General features: G+C 36.2%; 1 protein-coding gene across 1 annotated transcript; it reads left to right on the forward strand.

Annotated features, from left to right (window-relative positions):
* The first annotated feature begins 4512 nt into the window (after window positions 1-4512).
* On the forward strand, window positions 4513-18773 carry LOC137730820 (myosin-8-like). The gene is made up of 38 exons (XM_068469802.1): window positions 4513-4653; window positions 5139-5282; window positions 5546-5691; window positions 5772-5928; window positions 6095-6153; window positions 6333-6492; window positions 6894-7043; window positions 7115-7251; window positions 7369-7515; window positions 7638-7739; window positions 8224-8281; window positions 8379-8480; window positions 8603-8640; window positions 8776-8902; window positions 9021-9191; window positions 9294-9425; window positions 9520-9629; window positions 10499-10559; window positions 10893-11070; window positions 11168-11373; window positions 11792-11911; window positions 12752-12850; window positions 13554-13874; window positions 13966-14063; window positions 14142-14256; window positions 14340-14360; window positions 14452-14526; window positions 14661-14831; window positions 15304-15438; window positions 15539-15721; window positions 16225-16356; window positions 16437-16507; window positions 16601-16700; window positions 16835-16891; window positions 17714-17770; window positions 17923-18003; window positions 18091-18173; window positions 18255-18773. The coding sequence occupies exons 1-38, from the start codon at window positions 4513-4515 to the stop codon at window positions 18367-18369; spliced, it is 4560 nt and encodes a 1519-aa protein (XP_068325903.1). The 3' UTR covers window positions 18370-18773.
* Window positions 18774-21527: the final 2754 nt, after the last annotated feature.

Consider the following 21527-nt stretch of genomic DNA (forward strand, 5'->3'; position numbering starts at 1 on the left):
ATTAATTAAGGATCCTCTTGGCAGCTGGAACATAAGCAGGAAAAGATTAGGATTGACTAAGTCAAAATAAGGTAGTTTGACTCATGTTTCCTTCTTTATAACTGATTCCTTGTCTTCCAAGTCTTGAATTAATTTCTTCAACTCTTTAGCATATTCCTAGCCCTTCTTGAACTTCAATTTCGTCCATCCACCTTGTTCCATGCATGTGCTATCCATTCCAAGCCCAAAACTGCTATAAAATGCACCAAATTGCCTATTCTTGCCACTTTAGTCAATTGGACCTACAAACACATGAAAATAGCTTAAATTACTATAATAAATGGAAACTAACTCACTAAATGCATGGAATTAAACTAACAAAGTCGCATAAATATGCTCCTATCACTAGGGAGGCATGATCTGTGGCATTGGTTGAGTCGTTTTTAACGATAATTGTATCATGCCTCATATTGCAATTGAGTTGTGGCAACTTCAAGTAACCGAGTTTTAGGCGGCAATGGACGTGGAGCATGGTGAGGGGGCTAGATGGGGATGGCAAGAAATGGTGGAGGTTATTCCTAGGCTGAGGTCAGCGCAAAGGGATGGAGGAAACCGGACTTTGGCAGGTTAAAACTGAATTCTGATGCAACATGGAGGAAGGAGACAAGGGTAGGTGGAGTGGATTGGGCCCTGCATGACTTTGCAGGCATTCCAAAGTTGGTGGAAGGAAAAGGTGGGATTATTTCTTGTCATCCAGTATGGCTGAGGCCACTGCCATACGACAGGGCCTGGAGATGTGTGTTCTAAGGGGAATCGATGAACCAGGGGAGGTGCTGGAGGTGGAGTCCGATTCGAAAGGTTTGGTTCAAATGTTAAATAAGGAGATTCAAGCTGATGTGTTGATGGAGGTCTATTTGGTTGATATTTGGAATATGATGCGGTCATTTCAATCGGTGAAGTTTATCTTGTTCCTTCGACAATGCAATCGTGCAGCCCATATAGTGGCGGTCTCCGTTCTTAAGCATGGAAGAAGATTTGGTTAGAATGAATTAAGACCTAAATTTTTGTTTAATGTTCTAGTAGAAGATGCAAATGTTTTCATTCGTATTTAATTATTAATATAATTCTATCATTTGTCCATAAAAAATAAAAAATAAAAAATAAAAAGACAATTAGTTTGACAAATTTTTTTCAGGAAACAAAAATAGAACGTCCCCGGTCCCAAAGACCACGAGGCAACAGAAAACCCAATTAATTATTTGTATGATTACATTCCTCAAATAAAACATTATAACATGAAAGAAGAGTCGCCCCGACCCCGACAACAAATCCAAAAGCAATACATGAATGAAAGATTGTGTCTTCGATGGTTCTTCTTTCCTGTGGTGGTGGCTTTGCGACGATGGTGTCACTATTTGGCAGGAGGTGGTTGGTTCCTTTGTTCAAATCTAGGATTTCTTTCCTTTATGATGTTATGACTCTGTTATTGGATATGGTTATGTGTTTCTTTATATTGGGGTTGTTTTGTATTGTGTATAAATATTTCTGTTTCTTTTTTTCGTTAGTGTAGTTATATATTGTTATCGATTATAACAAGAAAAAAAAATAATTGTGTAAAGAAAATCGCTGCTAACTATTCCAAAATTATATTATCAAGATGTAAGTCTAGAATAATAATTCTTCTTTATTCATTTTTGTGCTTCACTTGATGAAGAATAATTTGAGTCCACGTCGCATTATCTTACCATTGCAAATTCACAATCGTAATTTACTGCATCCGCATAGGTGGTCAATCCAACGGCCACCACCCGATATCAGGTTACCCCAAGAGACGACACGTGTCGTCATCTTCATAAAAGCGACGAGACGACTGAGGATTCACTACAAAAGGTCGCCCGGGCTGTTTATTGGGCCCCGCAAAATCAACTAAACCAACGGGAAGTAGTTGCGTTGTGCCCCATTCGGTGGGAAGGAGATGGTTGGTTTGGTTACGAAATTGCCCTGCGGACTACGAGCCAGTAGTTGATGAAAAAGATTTATTTTTTGTTTGTTTTTGGTACAAAGGAAGGCCTACAACGAAGGATCAAATCTTGCTAATTTATCCTCAACTATAAGTGTGCTGAATCCTACATTTGTCACCATGCATTGAAAATATATAAGACGTCATCAGATTAAAAAGAGGATGCAGAGGATCACAAGCCGACTAACCTAACATATATGCAATTTTAGAACCTTTTTTAACTAATTTTATTCAACTTGTCATTTGGAAAATATAGGCATGTTGAAGGATGCAATTTCACATCGAAAATATGACAGAAGTAACTAATACTTATAAATGAATTGCTTCACTATTAACAACACTAAAGTTTGTTGTGATAGAACTCAACACATGCTGGGTTGTACATGTGGTAAAATTTGGACAGTATCAATGTGATTAATAGTGGACCGCATACTTAACAAAACATAATCTCTAACTTAACCCTAGTTTTACCCTTACTATATCAAAATTGGTAAATACATATACTTCGTTGAGCATTCACGGAAGAGGAATTCAAAAATCAATTGGCACACAATATTCTAATCTATGTGCTATAGACTACAAAAAACCAATGGTTCGTTTGGGATTGTTTTGGGAATGGACAAAAGTGTTTTTGGCCAACTGAGAGTGCTGTGGATTACATTTGGAATATGAAGTTTAAAGTGTTTATAAATCTTAAAAGCATTTTTTCCTTTAGAGAAGAACCTGCTTGAAACTACGTAGAAGTGCTTCTACATTTCTAAAAGTCAAATTACATGAAGCCATAAACCAACGTCAAGGTTAGGGGTAGGGGCACTAACAGAAATTTAAAGACAAAATGAGGGGCACTATGGTAACTTCATGTTTAATGTCGAGTTACGCCTTCATGACAGACAGAAGCCAAACAGAGGCTGAGAGCGAGGAACATAGAGAGGGAGAGGGAGAGAGAGAGAAAGAAAGAGGGGGGAGAGAGAGAGAGAGAGAGTGCCGAAGGAAAGCGCGCGCACGAGAGAAAATTAGAGGGAAAATAGTTGCAGAGGATCTTCTTCTATCTCTTTCAGGGAGGATAAAAGGTCCGCCATTGTTACCCCTCTGCAACAACATTTCCCATGTGAGACCCCTCTTCCAATTCCCTCCAAACACACCAAATTACAATTTGCCACGCCAAGTCCGTAACAGTCGCAGCGACATTGTCGTCCTCTTACGTGCGTGCTGCTGCAGCTCTGAGCTTTGAGAAATTGGGCACGCATTGGTGGATTTGTTCCTACATTATTTCTCTGAAGAGAAGAAACCCCATGTTTTTTTCGACATTGGGTGGCGGCGGTTGCTGAAGGGTTCTAGGGTTTTGGGAGCTCTGCCTCGGATCTGAATCTAATCAGATTTTTCGTCTGCAATGGTAGCTTTCTCCCATTTTCTTGGTCTCCAAGTTTTTGAATTTTTTTTCCTCCTGTTAATTTTAACTTTTGACAATTTGTTGCTTTTGCAATTCTAATTTTGATCAAAGTTCAATGCACTGATTTTTTTAATGAGACTTGATTCTTAGCAAAGTTGAGTATATGGGGGGGGGGGTTAATTCGTTGCTTCAGTAACATGGGATTGTTGGAACTGTTTGATTATAGTTTAAGGCAGTTAAAATTTCGTAAATGTTCGTTCTTTTGTCATGGTAAATCAAAATTAAGATATGTACATTGTTCAAGTTCATATTTTTAGTAAAATTATTGAAATTAGCAGTTTTTCTGTGTAATTTAGTATAAACTAAGAGAGGATATAATCGGGCTGTAAACAGTCACTGAAGAAATGGCTTTCCGCCATGTAAACGCTACTAATATTTCTCAACATAATTGGTGTAAAGATGGCTGCATTGTCGTTATTGCTGGAGTTCGAATTGCATTAACCTACCGGCCATGAAGCAATGGTTAATGCAAGTAATCAAAATTCTGTGTCATGAAGCGAAGTCAATGCAAGCCAGAATTGTGATACTATGACAGTAAATGAATGCCTGGCTTCAAACACTAATGCTTCTCCCTTGTATGCTTCATGTGTCCTATGGAGGTGCCTTATTGATGTCGTTCGGATGGAATATTTATCAATAAGAAAATAAAAGTTTGAGTCTCTTTTACAACACATCTTTGGCCATTGTGTAACGGTTTTTAGTGCTTCAGTTATTCTTATCTTGACAAATGAGAAGATTATAAATCTGAAAGAGCTTAAGTCCACCTTTATCATATGAATGGATGCTATTGATTCTACACCAGAAGTGCATCCAACATTCTGGATAAGTGTTTGATGCTTCCTTCAATCAGAATGTGATTATTAAGTATATCAAATGGAATGTATGCTAAATGAGTATCACGTCACAGTTTTGTTGTAGAATCTTTTTTTGAGTTCAAAATTATAATTGCGTCATAATCTCGCTGTCTAATGCTTGCTTTTCGTGTCTGTCGTGTATCAATTTCTTGGTGATTTTAAAATTAAAGATCTGGCTTGCTCTTTCTTATGGACGGGCTGATATTTCAATGTCCACACAGGCTGCCAATGTCAGTTTGGCGGTTGGATCTCATGTTTGGGTCGAGGATCCTGAGGAAGCCTGGATTGATGGAGAAGTTGTAGGAGTCAATAATGAAGAGATTGAAATAAACTGTACATCAGGGAAGACGGTCAGTGCTGCTTTTGTTTTCAAAATTCTTATTGAGCCTTGCTTCCAGTTTTGTTAGCCAACATATAACTTAATGTCGAACTTCAGCATGACTTTGTTTAGCACCTAAAATTCAAATGCAGAACTATCACACAGAGGGCCTAGAAGAGCTATCATGTTTGTAGGAAAAGTGAGAACGAATAATGTTAAAAACACTTACTAGATTGGTAGAAGCAAAATGTTTTACTGGCATAGTATATCCACATCAAATCAAATAATGTTCTCTGTTGACTGAATAATGACTCAATTTTCATTTGACTACATGTATTTCCTGTTCCTCATTTTACATTTCCTTTTGACATAGACAGAGCCATCATGTTTATTTATTTTTCAACAGAAGCCTTCCTGTTTATTGCATGTATATTGAAATCTAGTGACTGGTCATCCTTGTATATTACTAAATTTCATGATCATCTCATTGACTATTTTTCCCCCCTTTTGTTGTAGGTTACGGTCAAAGCATCCAGTGTCTACCCAAAGGATCCTGAATTTCCTCAATGTGGTGTAGACGATATGACAAAGTTGGCTTATCTGCATGAACCAGGGGTTTTGCAGAATTTAAAAAGTCGATACACTATAAATGAAATATACGTGAGTACTACCCAGACATACCCTCTCTGTTGACCGATTGGGAGATTTATTTTTGTTTAAATCCTTTTCACCTCAAGTATATGTGAGTTCCTAAAAGTCATCTATGTCATGTTATTTCCCAAAATTGCATTCTCTTCACCTCTCAACTATGGTCTTTAAACATGGATTTTTTTTGTGCATAGTCAATACTGTAACCGACAATATCTTTTTAAGAGGTATGACTTTAAGTGTAGACGGATCTAAACTCCATAATGTATTTCCAGACTTATACAGGAAGTATATTGATAGCTGTGAACCCCTTCCGGAGGTTACCTCATTTATATGATAATCATATGATGGAGCAGTATAAAGGGGTGGCTTTAGGTGAGCTGAGTCCACATCCTTTTGCTATTGCTGATGCTGCCTACAGGTACTTTGTTGAACTTTTCCATTGGATTCACATTTAAAGTGTGTGGTGTGACTTAAAATAAAAAGTATTTTTTTATGCAGACAGATGATTAACGAGGGAATAAGCCAAGCAATTTTGGTCAGTGGGGAAAGTGGAGCCGGAAAAACAGAAAGTACAAAGATGCTTATGCGTTATCTTGCCCATATGGGTGGAAGAGCTGTATCTGAGGGGCGGTCTGTGGAACAGCAAGTCCTGGAGGTAACAAGTTTACGATGTTCTTACTCGTGTAGTAGTACACTAGCATTACAGTTCTATTTTCGTTGTCTTCTAAAGTTGTCTATAATTCATGACTTTTTTGGGAAGTGACTTGCGCTAGTGATAAAATCCATTCCTTCACTTATTTTTTATTTATTTTTAATGGCAGTCTAACCCTGTTCTTGAAGCATTTGGTAATGCAAAGACTGTCAGAAATAATAATTCCAGGTGGGAACCTTGTTTCTTTTTCTTCTACCGGGATTACTAGTTAAAATAATTTTTTTACAAGTCTGATGGGATGGCTAATCTTACAGTGGAAGGTTATTATTAAGAGCGTATCTCTTTCAGTTATGTCTTCTATTCATTTGGGTTAATTTCCGCTCTAATTGAGCTTAACATAATTGCAGTCGTTTTGGTAAGTTCGTGGAGCTTCAGTTTGATAAAACGGGCAGAATCTCAGGAGCTGCCATTAGAACTTATTTATTGGAGCGATCCCGAGTTTGTCAAGTATCTGATCCAGAGAGAAATTACCATTGCTTTTATATGCTCTGTTCTGCACCTCCAGAGGTAAAATGATCTCCATCTCCTATACACATACAATATGTTCTACATATGGTCAAGTGCTATTATATAAAGGCATGACTAATTGTCTCTGACTAAAAAGTAAATACTTTGAATTAGAAAAAACCAGAAAATCACTGGATAATATAGATCCTAGTTGTATTAACTAAATTATTCTACTGCTCGGTGCTCACCATTCCTAAGTTGATATGGATTTCTAGTTTGTTACTAGCTGTTGGTGCGTTTGTGTGGAATTTTTGTTGCATGGTAGTGCCACTCTTGGTCATTTAGAGTGGGAGTTTAGTTTGAGATGATTAAACCTAAGAACAGTTCCTTGTCAAAATGACATAACTAGTTCTTGATATAAATTTCTAACATTTGGATGTTGTTCTTGTGCCTACGTTCAGGATGTTGAGAAGTACAAATTGGGAAATCTAAGAACATTTCATTATTTAAATCAGTCAAACTGCTATGAGCTGGACGGGGTGGATGATTCTGAGGAGTACCTCACAACTAGGAAAGCTATGGATGTGGTTGGGATCAGCTCTGATGAGCAGGTATGTCACTGGATAGCTATGAGCATTAAATATTCTGTCAAATATATTGACCATTGTTCTGCTTTTTTTAGGATGCAATATTTCGAGTTGTAGCTGCAATACTTCATTTAGGCAATGTTAACTTTGCAAAGGAGAATGAAACTGATTCTTCTGAACCCAAGGATGATAAATCTCGGTTCCATCTCAGAACTGCTGCTGAACTTTTCATGTTCGTGTCCATTGCTTTATGCTGTTTTTTTTTGTTGTTGTTGTTGTAAATATCCACATGTGATTTTTGATGTTTTCATATGTAAATGGCTAAGCTTTTGTCTACAATTTATGTTAGGTGTGATGAGCAATCTCTTGAAGATTCTCTGTGCAAACGTGTGATTGTGACCCGTGATGAGACCATAACGAAAAGTTTGGATCCAGATTCTGCAGCCATCAGTAGAGACGCATTGGCCAAAATTGTTTATTCAAGATTATTTGATTGGTAGGTTTATGAATTTACTAGTTAGTTCATCGTTCAGCAAAAAACTTTCTTCATTGATCTGGTTCTTATTGTTTTTTTTTAATTTTTTTTAATTTTTTTATGTGGTGAACTGATTGCCCCAGGCTTGTGAACAAGATAAATAACTCTATTGGTCAGGATCCTGATTCCAAAAATTTGATTGGAGTTCTGGATATTTATGGATTCGAGAGTTTCAAGACAAACAGGTGCTTAAGTGGTATGCTTTTATTTTCATCGTTTAAAGGTTAAATTATTTCAGTGGACTGCATCGATTCCTTCTGTTTTTTGGACTGGGATCTTGATTGGGAAAGTTAAAAGTATTTGTGGCTGTATGATGCCATTTAAATCCAGAGACTTTTTCCTTTACACTAAAATCCTGAATAATGTCCTAAATGTTTTATTCGCGCAATCACATCTGGTTCTGAAAACTTTCAACTGATACTACAGCTTTTGCTTCTATCAATGTCCTAAGTGTTTTATTCGTGTTATCACTTCTGGTTCAGAAAACTTTCAACTAATATCACAGCCTTTGCTTTTATGCATTATTCACTAGTGCAAAACTTGACTGCTCACACATTTCTGTGACAGCTCTGTTCTGTTCTCTCTTCTTAGGTTGGCTTGGTTGCTTTGTTTATATTCTTGAGTTGAGTCCTCATGTGTTTAATTTTAAAACTGTTAACTGGTGTGCAGCTTCGAGCAATTTTGTATCAATTTGACAAATGAAAAATTGCAGCAGCATTTCAACCAGGTGTGGGCATGGATACATAATATGTATTCTTTGGTATTCTTGGATCCTCCCGACTGCTCTCATTTACTCAATTAAGTGTCAACATTCTGCTTGACAGCATGTGTTCAAGATGGAGCAAGAAGAATATACTAAAGAAGAAATTGATTGGAGTTACATAGAGTTCATCGATAATCAGGATATTCTTGATCTCATTGAAAAGGTATGCCAGTTTTCAATAATTTTGATTAAGGTCTGTTCATTTTTCCTTTGAATTAAACATATTATTTTCTTTGCTTTTTATATCGTGTTTTGTTTTTCTGATATATGCTTTTATCATTTCAGAAGCCTGGTGGCATCATTGCTCTTCTGGATGAGGCTTGGTATGCACTGGAATATAAAATATTAATACGATGCCCCCTCCCTCCTCTTAAGCTATCAACTTGTTGACTATTTACTACGAACTATTTTTCGTTTATTTCTTGTGATTTGGTGACAAGCTCTTGTTATTCTTGTAGTATGTTCCCAAGATCAACACATGAAACATTTTCACAGAAGCTTTATCAAACTTTCAAAGACCATAAACGTTTTAACAAGCCGAAATTGTCGCCTACCGACTTTACCATTTGCCATTATGCTGGTGATGTAAGTTTTGAATTCAACACTAACCTCGTATATAAACTACACCAGACTAATCAAACCCTATCAAGGAGAAGTTATCAACTTGCTCGATGTTTATGTCGTTAGAAAATTTGGTTTTCAGGTTACTTATCAAACAGAGTTCTTCCTGGATAAGAACAAAGATTATGTTGTTGCAGAGCATCAAGCACTCCTTAGTGCCTCCACATGCTCTTTTGTTTCAGGCTTGTTCCCTCTTTTACCCGAAGAATCTGCCAAACAATCAAAGTTCTCATCAATAGGTTCTCGATTCAAGGTCCCTTTCTGTTCTAAATTTCTAATGAAGCTTATGCTCATTCATCAGTGAAATTTTGTTTATGTTTTTTTTGTTTTTATGCGTTATCATCTTCTTAAACAGCAACAATTGCAATCACTGCTTGAAACGCTAAGTGCCATTGAGCCTCACTACATACGCTGTGTAAAGCCAAATAATCAACTCAAACCGGCCATATTTGAAAATAGTGCTGTTTTACAGCAGCTTTGCTGCGGGGTAAGCATAGTGTGTAGTCCCAAAAAAAAAAAAAAAAATTACCGGTTGCGCCTTGCATAGTAATGCAGTATGACTTGGTATGTATCTAATCCAGGGAGTAATGGAGGCAATTCGGATTAGTTGTGCTGGATATCCAACTAGAAAGACCTTTGCAGAATTTACAAGTCGTTTTAAAGTTCTGGCACCTGAGGTTCTAAATGGAAGGTAGTTTCATGAAATTCTCTGAATATCAATTAATCTCTCTCTCTCTCTCTCTCTCTCTCTGTATATGTATATTCTTTGATTTCATGCATCTGTAAGGTAATCTGGACTGTGGGCTTTTCTCTAATACTTTGATGCTTGTTCCTTTCCGTTGGTGACTATAGAATTTATCTCACGATTCCCAACCTGCATTAATGGACTCTCGATCTATGTATTTATCTTTCTGGAACATCATCGTTGTCTCCACCAATTGATCCCACTGACCACACATTGTATTTAACACAATGAAAATGAATGTACTATATTTGCACTACCTCTGTAGAACTTCATGGATGTCCTGCAACAGTTGATTGCATTGACCGCACAATGAACTCAACATGATTAATGTACTATATATCTACAACAAAGATATATGCATTACGGTTTATCTATGTGGGTGTCTGTTTTCCATTTTTTTAAGGATGTGTTTTGATGTTGCACAAGAGTAATGGACCACATACACAGCACAAACTATAACAGTTTTATGGCTGGGGGAAAACAAGTGTTTTGCAAACTATATTGGGATAAAGGAGGAGTTGCTGATTAAAGTTAGATTTGAATCATCATTTTGTGCTTCAATATCTTTGGAATTTCAACAGTCAAGAAATTCTCACTAGTTGGAAAATAACTGATCTGTGATATTCTAATCACTTTGGGCTTAAGGTCCTGTTTTGATGGAGAAAATTCTATTGTTTTGTAGGCTAGTTTTCATCGTCTGCTTAAGTTGGATATCTTGCACTTGAAATCTATTACTCAGATTTTTAGTATTAGGATTTCTTCGTCTTGGTTTTTCTGTAAAAGTTCTGTTAACTTTCTTAGTTTATTATTTTCAGCGTTGATGAGGTCACGGCATGCAAGAAGCTTTTACAAAAGGTCAACCTCAAGGGATATCAGGTATTTCAAACAATTCTGTTGCTTTCACACAGTTATTTGGAGCTACAGTTAGATTTTATCCCATTTTTTTAAATTGTTAAATAATTAAGTGGCAACTCATTATATTTCCACTCCTGTAGTTGTTTTTCTGCATTCATTTGCTTAAAAGGGATAACAGTTTTCTTGTCACATAGATCTTGTCTTTATATTGCAGTATAGTGTTACTGCACTGCAATTGGAAAATCTACTTTTTCAGGAATCAAGCTGCTTTTTACCACCGAGCTTTACATGATCCTAACCTACAATCTTTTGTAGGGTTAAAAGGACACTCTTCCTGATATGTTTCTGTTGCAGGTTGGGAAAACAAAAGTGTTCCTCAGGGCTGGCCAGATGGCAGAATTAGATGCTTATCGAAGTGAGGTATTGGGAAGATCGGCTAGCGTTATGCAGAGAAAAGTTCGCTCCTACCTATGTCGCAAAAAATTTGTCTTGTTGCGGTTGTCTGCCATCCAAGTCCAAGCCTTATGTAGAGGTACGGAAGAATTTTCACCTTGTACTTCTTGGTGATTTGTTGCCTTATAGCCCAAGAGCTGGTACTAAGAGCTTTTTTTTTCTTTGACTGATTGCAGGACAAGTTGCACACCATCGATATGAAAACATGAGAAGGGAAGCTGCTTCTGTGATTATCCAGAAATATGGTCGCTCGTTTCTTTCTAGGAATGGTTATAAAAACTTGTGCTCTTCAGCTGTTTCTATTCAAACTGGTATGCGAGGGCTGGCTGCTCGTAAGGAGCTTAGGTCCAGGAGGAAAACAAGGGCTACAACTGTGATACAGGTGAAGATTACATTTCTTTTTTAGTATAGCAATAATTTCTGAGATATATGGGATTTCATGATTTAGTATAGCAATAATTTCTGAGATATATGGGATTTCATGATTTGCTCAATATCTCAATACAATTTCTTTATCTTTTTCTTGTACAATATAAGAAAATGTGATAAAAAAGCTTACCAAAATGAAAAGTTTATTTATTTGTTTTATTTCCCAAAATTCGTGTGATAGAGAAAAGAAACCCCTGTTGAGAGAAAGGCTATTAAAAGAGAAAACCAAATGTACCAGATCCTGATTCCGAAATTTATATTTAGGTTTTCTTTAGTTTAAGGCTGGTTGTTGTAGTTCTCTGTTGGTTTTAAGTTTGTCATCTCTTTTATGCTTTTATGGTTTTATGCACTGATTCTGATTATTATTACAGAGTCATTGCCGGAAACACTTAGCCCATGCTCGTTATTTGAGGATGAAGAAAGCAGCTATTGTGTGGCAATGTGGTTGGAGACAAATAGTTGCTCGTAAAGAGTTGCGGAAGCTAAAGATGGTGATACCTTCTTCCTTTCTTTCTTTTGAATTTTTTAGCTTTTGATTTTCTCCTCTTGATTTTTTGACGCCTTGTCTTACCTTTGTGGGTCTGCTTGTTAACTTCGTTTCCATATGTTGCAATCTGGCGAGTATTTTCTCACGGTGTCTTTTGCTATGTAAATTTCCATGCTATTTGTATTTAACAAGCTTTTGTCTTGTCTATAATCCACATCTGCAATCTGGTCAAATTTGTTGGTTTTCATTAAGGGTGAAAATAATACTTGAGTACTTTAGCTATGATACTGGAGTAGGCAACTGTAGTTTGATCATGCTCTGCATTTGATAGTGTTCTCTCTAGCATTTTCTTTTGCCATATTCTATTTTTCTACTGTTTAATTCTCAACCTAAAACACCTCAAGATCTTGACTCAGCTGCTTTGCTTCTTTGGCCTCGTTCAGAACGCAATGGAATTCCTATTTCAGTTCATTTGGTGGTCTGAGTCCACAATTTTGTCATATATACTTTTATATTTTGTGTTTGAAATGACAAAGTGCTCAAGAACTCAATTGAAAAGGCTAAAAAAGTGATGATTTCTTTAACAAGAAAAAAAGCTAATTATGTCGGATCTGGTTTTATGGACTTCCTTTATCTTGTCTAAGTGATGAGTTCAACCATCAAGAAGATGCATTCTAAAAGATAGTAACAACTAATGAAAATCATGGTCAAGTGATCTCTCTCTCTCTCTCTCTCTCTGGTACCTTATTTGAAAGTTTGTTCCAAACCTATGTATACTGGTTTCAATCAGAGTGTATATGCAAAATGAGCATTATATTTTTAAATTAATTTATCTTTTTCTCAGGCTGCAAAGGAAACTGGTGCTCTCCAAGAAGCCAAAAATAAGCTGGAAAAGGAAGTTGAAGAGCTAACCTGGCGCCTGCAGCTGGAGAAGCAAATGAGGGTAACGATCCCTATCTTCTCTGTAATATGTTAATGCATAATATCCTACGTAACTACCATGACTGTAATCATGTAATCATTATTTGACTGTCGTCTTGTGTATGGATATGCCAATCAGCTAAAGTTATCCACAAAAATAAACTATGATGATATGATTTCCTGGTGAATACTCCAATCTTTCCATTTGTTAAAGTTTCCTCATATTCGTGCCTTTGAAATATTTGATATAAGGCTGTAAGGCTGTAAAAGCATTCTGTTTGTAGGCTGAAAAAGAATTGTGTTTTTATATTTTCTGCTTGGAGTTCTCTACGAAATTTGATTCATGCAGTAACAACTCCTTGGTTAGAAAAGATATGTACTCTTTGAAAGGACTAGGACTAAAACCATCTTTCCAAGTCTAACAATAAATTCTATTTGGTTCAAAGAATAAACAAATATATTTCTGTACTCTCTCTTCTCCTCTCTATTTTATCGCTCTCTCAGATTAAGCCTATTTGGCGCCTGCATCTTGTGTGCTGTCCTATATCATTGGTTCACCATGTAACTTTGGTTTCAATTGTAATTTATACATCCATTTGGATTCTTGTTGATTAAGGTTCTTAGCTTAACAAGAGCACAAGGAATAAAGCTATTTTGACTTTTATATAGTAAGTTTGAAAGTGTTACGTTATATGCATAACAAGAGAGGGATTCTTTAAATGCAGGCTGACATGGAAGAGGCCAAAACAAAGGAAAATGCGAAGTTGCAGTCTGCTTTGAAAGAGATGCAACTTGAATTTCAAGAAACTAAATCCCTGCTTATGAAGGAACGTGAGGCTGCAGCCACAGCGTCAGAGGAGGCAGAAAAAGCGGCTGAGGCTGCAGCAATAGTAGCTGAACAAGTGCCAGTTGTACAGGAGGTTTCAGTTGTTGATCAGGAAATAGTCAATAAGCTTACTGCTGAAAATGAGCAGCTCAAGGTAAAGGCACTAAAACTCTTATATGCATTTGTTGGTCTTGCATATTTCAGGTATATAAACTATAAAGTGAAGATTTATGATTGCATTCAAATATACAATTGTCAGGTTTTTTTTGCCTTTGTTGTTGTTTTTTTTTTTTTTTTTTTTTTAAATGAAGAAAAAGTTTGAAGAAACAAGCAGGGTCAGTGAAGAGCGGCTCAAGCAGGCTATGGAGGCAGAATCAAAGATAATTGATTTGAAGACTGCCATGCAGAGGTTCTTTCTTGACTTCTGTCAAATTGGATTAGGATACATCACTGATTGTTACTCTGACAGTGAATTTTCATTCCTCAGGCTAGAAGAAAAACTTTCTGACATAGAAACCGAGGACCAAATTTTGCGTCAGCAAGCATTAAAGATGTCAGCTTCTATGAAAATGTCAGAGCATTTGGCAGGAATAGAAACTCAGGTAGGCTTCCCATAGGAATGTTTGTTTCGCATTGGTCCTGCTAAGAACATTTTATTGATTTTGTTTCTCCCCTATAATTGCAGCCTTTGGGGAATGGTCATCATGTAAGTGAATAATTTAAATCAAGGCGTTGTTTACCATAGCTGGTGTTTATTTGTTGTTCTTTGTACGATCCTAAGGTTTGATTTAATGTAGGAACCACTGAGACCTACACCGTCAAAGAAATTTGGCTCAGAGTCTTTCAGGAAATCCCAAATTGAAAGACAACATGTATGTAGTTGAGAAGCAAATCATTCTTTCCAATTTTTTTTCCTTTCTTTTTTCTTTGTTTACTCTATCTATTTTATTTTTTCTTTACTTTTCCTCATGAAGCTTATTCTGCATTATTGATGTATTTGGTGCAGGAGGGTGTAGATACTCTTATGAAATGCGTGACAGGTAATCTTGGGTTCAGTGAAGGAAAGCCAGTTGCCGCAATAACACTATACAAATGTCTTCTCCACTGGAAATTATTTGAAGCGGAAAAAACTAGTGTATTTGACCGACTTATTCAGATAATTGGTTCTGAAATTGAGGTAAATTATTATCCATTATAAATTTTGTTTTACTAGTAATTTAGAACTGAACCAGTCATCAAAGCAGAGACGGGAGAGGATAGGGGGCTTTCACAGTTTCTGTTGCATTGAATTATTTTACAAGACTTCTATGCTAACTGATGAGTGTATTTGATCATGAATTCTATAATTTGAAGGGGGTGCTTTTCCTCATAGTGTTTTTTTTTTCGGTTACTATCAATTTCTTGAATCTGAATACAAAACTACGGACTGTTGAATTTTGTATAGCACACAAGAAACTCTCTAAGATGCGTCCCATGTTCATGAAGAACCACTTTTGCTGAAAATTAGACAAATCCAAACCTACTTAGCCATCTAAATGTAATCAACTAAATATATATATGTAATTTAACCTGAAACCGTTTAGGCATCTATATATGTGCACGTTATATATCATATATGGATTTATGAATGACATATATGTTTGTTGCAGGACCAGGATAACAATGATCATATGGCTTATTGGCTTTCCAATACATCTACATTGTTGTTCTTGCTCCAGCGGAGTTTAAGAACTGCTCCACGAAAACCTCCTACTCCTACGTCTTTATTTGGAAGGATGACGCAAGTAATGAAATCTATTTTATCCATGTACCATTTTGATATTTTTTGGGTATCGGATTTCTTTCTTCTTGTGCCTGATATCATATGATGTTCTTGCCTCGTAGGGCTTCCGATCGTCTTCTGCCAATCTTTCAGTTGGTGCTTCTGATTTAGTGCGTCAGGTTGAGGCCAAGTATCCGGCTTTGCTCTTTAAGCAGCAACTTACAGCATACGTAGAAAAGATATATGGAATCGTCCGAGACAATTTGAAGAAGGAATTATCACTTCATCTTTCTTCTTGCATCCAGGTACAATGAAGTTTGGTATTTCATCATTGGAGCTTGGCATGAGTTTTTACCTTGGTTCTTATATTCTTTTAGGTCCTAGGATGGAAGAGTAATTGCTTTCAGCTTTAATTTCTCCTATTAACTTTTTCTATGCTCCTGGGTTCATATCTTCTAGAAGTAAGCATGTGATTTAAATGCTAGTGTGAAGATTACCTCTGGTCATTTTCATAAATTTTTGCCATGGGCCGGTAATTTGTACCATCTGATTTAAAAGCTATGTTAACACGGATGCCTTCTATACCAGTTTGCTTAGGTTTGTGATTCATTTTGTTACGTAAGTTGGTGAGAATGCAAATTGGGTACGTTGGTTGATGTGTCAAAATTTTGGTTGCCAAGAATTAGCTTTGATTGATGAAACGTTTTGGTTAAGTATCCTAGGGTTTTCTTACATGAAACATTTCAGTTTATTATATCCTATGGTATCATTTAGTTAATTCGGGTCACAAGTTTCCTTGATAATTCAGGCACCCAAAACACCAAAAAGTGGTGTTTCAAAATCACCTGAAGGATCAACCGGTAACAGTCCTCAGGCTAATCCTTGGAATAGCATCATTGCAAATCTTAGTGGGTTTCTCTCTACATTGAAAGAAAATTGTGTAAGCAATTATTCTTGACAATTTTAAGGTGGTTAGTATCCCGTTGGAACATTTTAATCCAATGATTGACCTTCTTTCAGGTGCCTCCAATTCTTGTCCAGAAGATATTTACTCAAATGTTCTCATATATCAATGTACAGATTTTTAATACGTAAGTTACTCTTATATTTGTCAGCAAATATTTCATAAAGTTAAATATGACGGGATTAACTCGTGCCTGATTTATTGCTTGATTCTGCTGCAGCCTTCTTTTTCGTCGAGAGTGCTGCACCTTCAACAATGGCCAATATGTGAAGAATGGGCTAGCTGAATTGGAGCTATGGTGTAACCTAGCAAAAGAAGAGGTACTGTCTCAAACTTATCAGCAGTGAACGGTTAATTTTCAATTTTTTCCCTCCCTTCCATCTTGAAAATAGTTTTGGTTGTTCCGTTATTCTTTCTTTTGATCATTGCTGGTTGTTGTTTCAACTCATTGCAGTATGCTGGCTCATCATGGGATGAACTCAAATATATTAGGCAGGCTGTAGGATTCTTGGTACGTTTCTCAGTAGTGCTGCTAGTTATTGTTCAAATCACTCCGAGTGGTAATCATACGAAGGCTGGAAATATTAATAACCATTTATTCTTTATATTTGTTATGCTTTGTGTGTTAAATATACAAGGATTATGAAAATAAAAATATTTCTGTATTCATCAAGAGGAATATAAGACCAGATAAGAGAAGAAATGTGATGATGTTAAAAATTTTGCAACTGTTAACATCATTATACACAAATACAACAGATGGAGCAATTGTGTTAACTCTTAGATAATTAGACATTATAATGAAATTGGCATGGACTTCCCTTTCTTGCTTATGTCCCGTCACAGATTTGTGAAGTGTTTTGCATTGCTTGTCAACCTGTAGGTTGTAACTTGTATGCAATTGAATTGTTCAGAAGTACCCAAACTTTGATTTTTCATTGAGCAAGTGGCAACATTTCTGACACTCCTTTGTTTAAGGAATTATGAAGGCTTGCTTTTGTTGAAGTTTCCGTTTGAGAAAAATGTAGTGACCTGATTTCATGATGACTTTTTCCCATACAAAGATGGTTATTAAGTAAATTATTGGGCACGGTACTGAATTCAAATTGGTAAAGGGCTATTCACACACCCTTTTTACCTCCCACACACCCTTGTTAATTTTTGTCCATTGATCTTCTTCAATTCATTTGATGTGACGGCTGGAAATTGAGAGGGGCGTGTGAGAGGTGAAAATCGGTGTGGATAGCATCACCCATTGGTAAATTCATCTGTTAATCCTTTTTCATTTGGTGGTTAACTAGTTCTGAATTGAAGACTTATTTGATCTCTGCAGGTTCTACACCAAAAGTCCAGAATCTCCTATGATGAACTAACAAATGACCTATGCCCTGTAAGTCTCTCTGCGAAACTGGAAGATGAAATGAATTATTAGTCCGCATGTGGTTGAAGCTGCGGATTTGTTAATAGATTTCGGAGCATTTATAAATAAACTTAATTTTCCAGTTTGCACTGTCTCTTGATCATTTATGCTTCTCTCTTCAGGCATTGAGTGTTCAACAACTTCATAGAGTATGCACACTATCTTTGGATGACGATTACAACACTCAAAGTGTTGCCCCTGATGTGAGATGAGAAAACTGAAAACTTGATTGGAAACTGCAAAGCTTAATCCGTAATAGTCTGACATAGTGAAACTACTTTCTTTTGCAGGTCATTTCCAGCATGAACTTTCTAATGACAGATGAATCCAGCGGTGACGATAGCAGCTCCTTTTTGCTGGATGACAATTCCAGGTTAGGAAGTTTCTTTTCTTCATTTTGTTTCCGTTATAAAAGCTGATGTTGGAAACTTCTAACCATGCTTTGTGAGTGCAGCCTTCCTTTCTCAATTGAAGATATATCTGGTTCCATGCAAGACCAGAGCTATTCAGATGTAAAACCTCCTGCAGAGCTTTTGGAGAATCCAGACTTCCACTTTTTACAGGAGTAAGGCGGTCACTTCCACAACTTTCCTCTTTGTGGTACACGTTTTGACAAGGATTTAACCGAAACTTCAGTTCTTTCAAGATCTGCCCCAAATTTTTCGCCACTTCAGGTGCTCATCTTCATTGTAACTTCCATTGTCCTGGGTGTAGTATTCTTATATCCAGTTAGAATTGTTAAATTATTTTAGGCTGGTTTGGATAGATAGAGGTGCAGGATAGGCTTCACAGCTTGATTTCATTCCATAACGGGACATCGATGCAGCATTCTTTATAGGGATGGTAGCAGGGAAGAATATTGTGAGTGTAGTTTGGGTGGGAGGAGTTGATCTCAAAAACTACTGCTTCTGCCACAAATCTTCATTTGTACAAAGTGGTAGAATGTATTACAGTACAAGGTACATATAGTGGATTTATTTGCCTCAATGCTTTGAGCAAAACCTGTTGCAGACACAGCTATTCTTCCTTATATTTTTCTTCTTGCTCTTTTGGTTCTCCGTAGAAACTGTAATTGAACTTTTATTGTGGACTTGGTGTATTATATACATATCAGAAATGTTCTCTTCGTTTCTCTTCGTCCTGATGTGACCAAGGAATATGGCCACTCACCTGTAGATTTGATATCAAGGGTGAAGAATAAATGAATGCGCTTTTAGTGTATTATTCTGAACTCTTGATATCTAATCCAAAGATTGACGACCATAAATCCTTAGATTTGAAGGCAAGTGTTTTAGAGAACAAAACTCGTACAGAGTCTAGAAGTTTTGAATGGTAAAATCATTTTTCAGCATTATGTTTTGCAATTTTTGACATCATTGCAGAGCAATAATAATTTGAATATCAAGGCCACATGAAGGCTAGACAGGGTCTAGGAGAAAGGTTCTATATTTTGTGAGGAAGAGAAAGCTTAGGGAATTTGATAACAGGGTATTTTTGAGTTAATTTTCAAATCTTTTGATTGATTAAGGACATGCAAGGTTTTATCCTCGATCGTGAGTGTTATTTCTTTGTTTTGTTGGATGTGATTATGTGGCTAGGTTTTGCATTGTTTTTCTGTAACGTTTATAATTGTGGATATTCCTTATCGGTGATGTTACAAAAGAATCATCTCTATATAATAATTAGAAACCCTAGCTCTACCAGAACCCTCATCTAAGTCCAGCTGACTTCTTGTCAAAGAAATATTAGGTCTTCTTCAATTCGGAGAACTAGGGTGATTTTTGGGACAATAAGCATGAATATGATAGTTTGTTGGAATAGTAAGAGAAATAAAAGAAAAATTAACAAAAATGATTCAAATTCTTTGAGTTGGCAGAAATCAGAGTAATCAAAACACAATTAGTAAAATGTCTAACTGAAAACACCTATGTGACAGTGAACAGTTTTCAATTTTTATTTCAAAGATTTGGATCAAAACACAATTTTTAAATTCAAAATTTTTGGAATCAGAGTAATCATAAAACTTTTTTTATTGTTCTTTTATAACATTTGGTATATGCCTACGTGTAAGTCAATTAATTTTGTAGTATATACTATGTTCATCATTCTTAATATACAAGTGTTGTGAAAAGCTATCAATGAACATAATAAAAGTACAAAAGGTAAATTACAAAATAGATAACACATAATTAAAAAAAAACAAAAGGTAAATTACAAGATACATTAGTTTAGTAAATCTCTAAGTTCAAAACTATTCGGATTCAAAATATTTGGGCTTCAAATCGAAATAGTAAACTTGAAAATTCCATTCCAACTTGCACCTCTACTGAGAACTAATTGTTCTAAAACACTTTCTCGCACAATACTCTATGTAAACGCTTGCCTTTGACAATTACAAACTTTTACTAACTAGGCTTACTTAGACTCTGTTTGGTATTGTTTTTTTTTACCAAAAAACTGTTTCACTTTAAGCAATAAAAAATATTTTGTAAAAATAAAATATCCTTCTTATTTTAATACCAATGGTCTTTAGACAACAGTTTTTAAAAGCACCCAGTAGGCTGCTTTCATAAAAGTGCAGTTGTTAATGAATTTTTCCAATTCCTATAAACCCTCACTTGTATTTAAACTAACATTGTTAATCTTTCACACACATTTTCTCTAACCACCACCACCACTGCCATCGCCCCTACCATCATTGTTACCTCTGGACTCCCAACCACCACACTTAAATATTGACACCACCACCATGTCACCACCATTATTGTTGCCATAACTACCACCATCGACGCTACAACTACCATCGTTGCCACCACCACCACCATTTTTGCTTCCGTCACTGTCACCACAACCGCTACTATCACCATACCTCCAGACCCCAATCGCCACACCCTAATATTGACACCCCCACCGCCGCCATTCCCACTAGGCCACTGCCATGCCCATTTTTCTTATACACAATTACAATACTTTTACATTAAAAATTATCAAACTTTTATAATGTTTTTCATACTTACAACACTTAAAAATAAAGTTTATCAAACATTTTACTGCTTTATTTTACTCAAGTGACACTTTACTGCAGTGATGAAGATGAGTGTTGCCTTTACACCACATCGTGGAGTGTTGCCCTTACACCATGGTGTGTGTTCGATTACACAATAGTTTAGCAATATTTTTCTTCACTTATAAAATGAAAGATCTTAGTTTCAAATTTACTAAATGGCAAGGTCAATACCAAATTAATTTTTTCAATCATATATTTCTGAGCCACTCATCCAACTTGATTTGGGTAAATCTTAAAAAAGAACAAAATTTTCTGTGGATATGGATGTATAATTTTCAGTTGGAGTATTATATTCTTATGGGTGGGTTCACCTCGTTAAAGAGATCCTCTCTGGATCTCTTCCATTAAGGCCACTGGATCAAGTGATCTGGGTCTTTGAGATTTTATCCAACGGTCAATCATTATAACTTTTAAGGGATCACATCAAGTTGGCCATTAGATAAAATTTCAAAAACCCGAATTACTTGATCCGATGACCTTGGTGAAAGAGATCCGACCGTAAATTATTTAGCTTGGCAGCACATGCTTTGGTAGAATTTCTTAAAAGCAATCGTTGACCAATTTATGAGCATTTGCTTAACCCTAGCTCCAAACCTCATGTGATCACATGTGTCCCCATGTAATTCACATCAGATTCTCTCCCGCAAAGGGGACAAATTT

This window comes from Pyrus communis, chromosome 4 (genome assembly GCF_963583255.1).
Source record: "Pyrus communis chromosome 4, drPyrComm1.1, whole genome shotgun sequence".
Classification (NCBI taxonomy): domain Eukaryota; kingdom Viridiplantae; phylum Streptophyta; class Magnoliopsida; order Rosales; family Rosaceae; genus Pyrus; species Pyrus communis.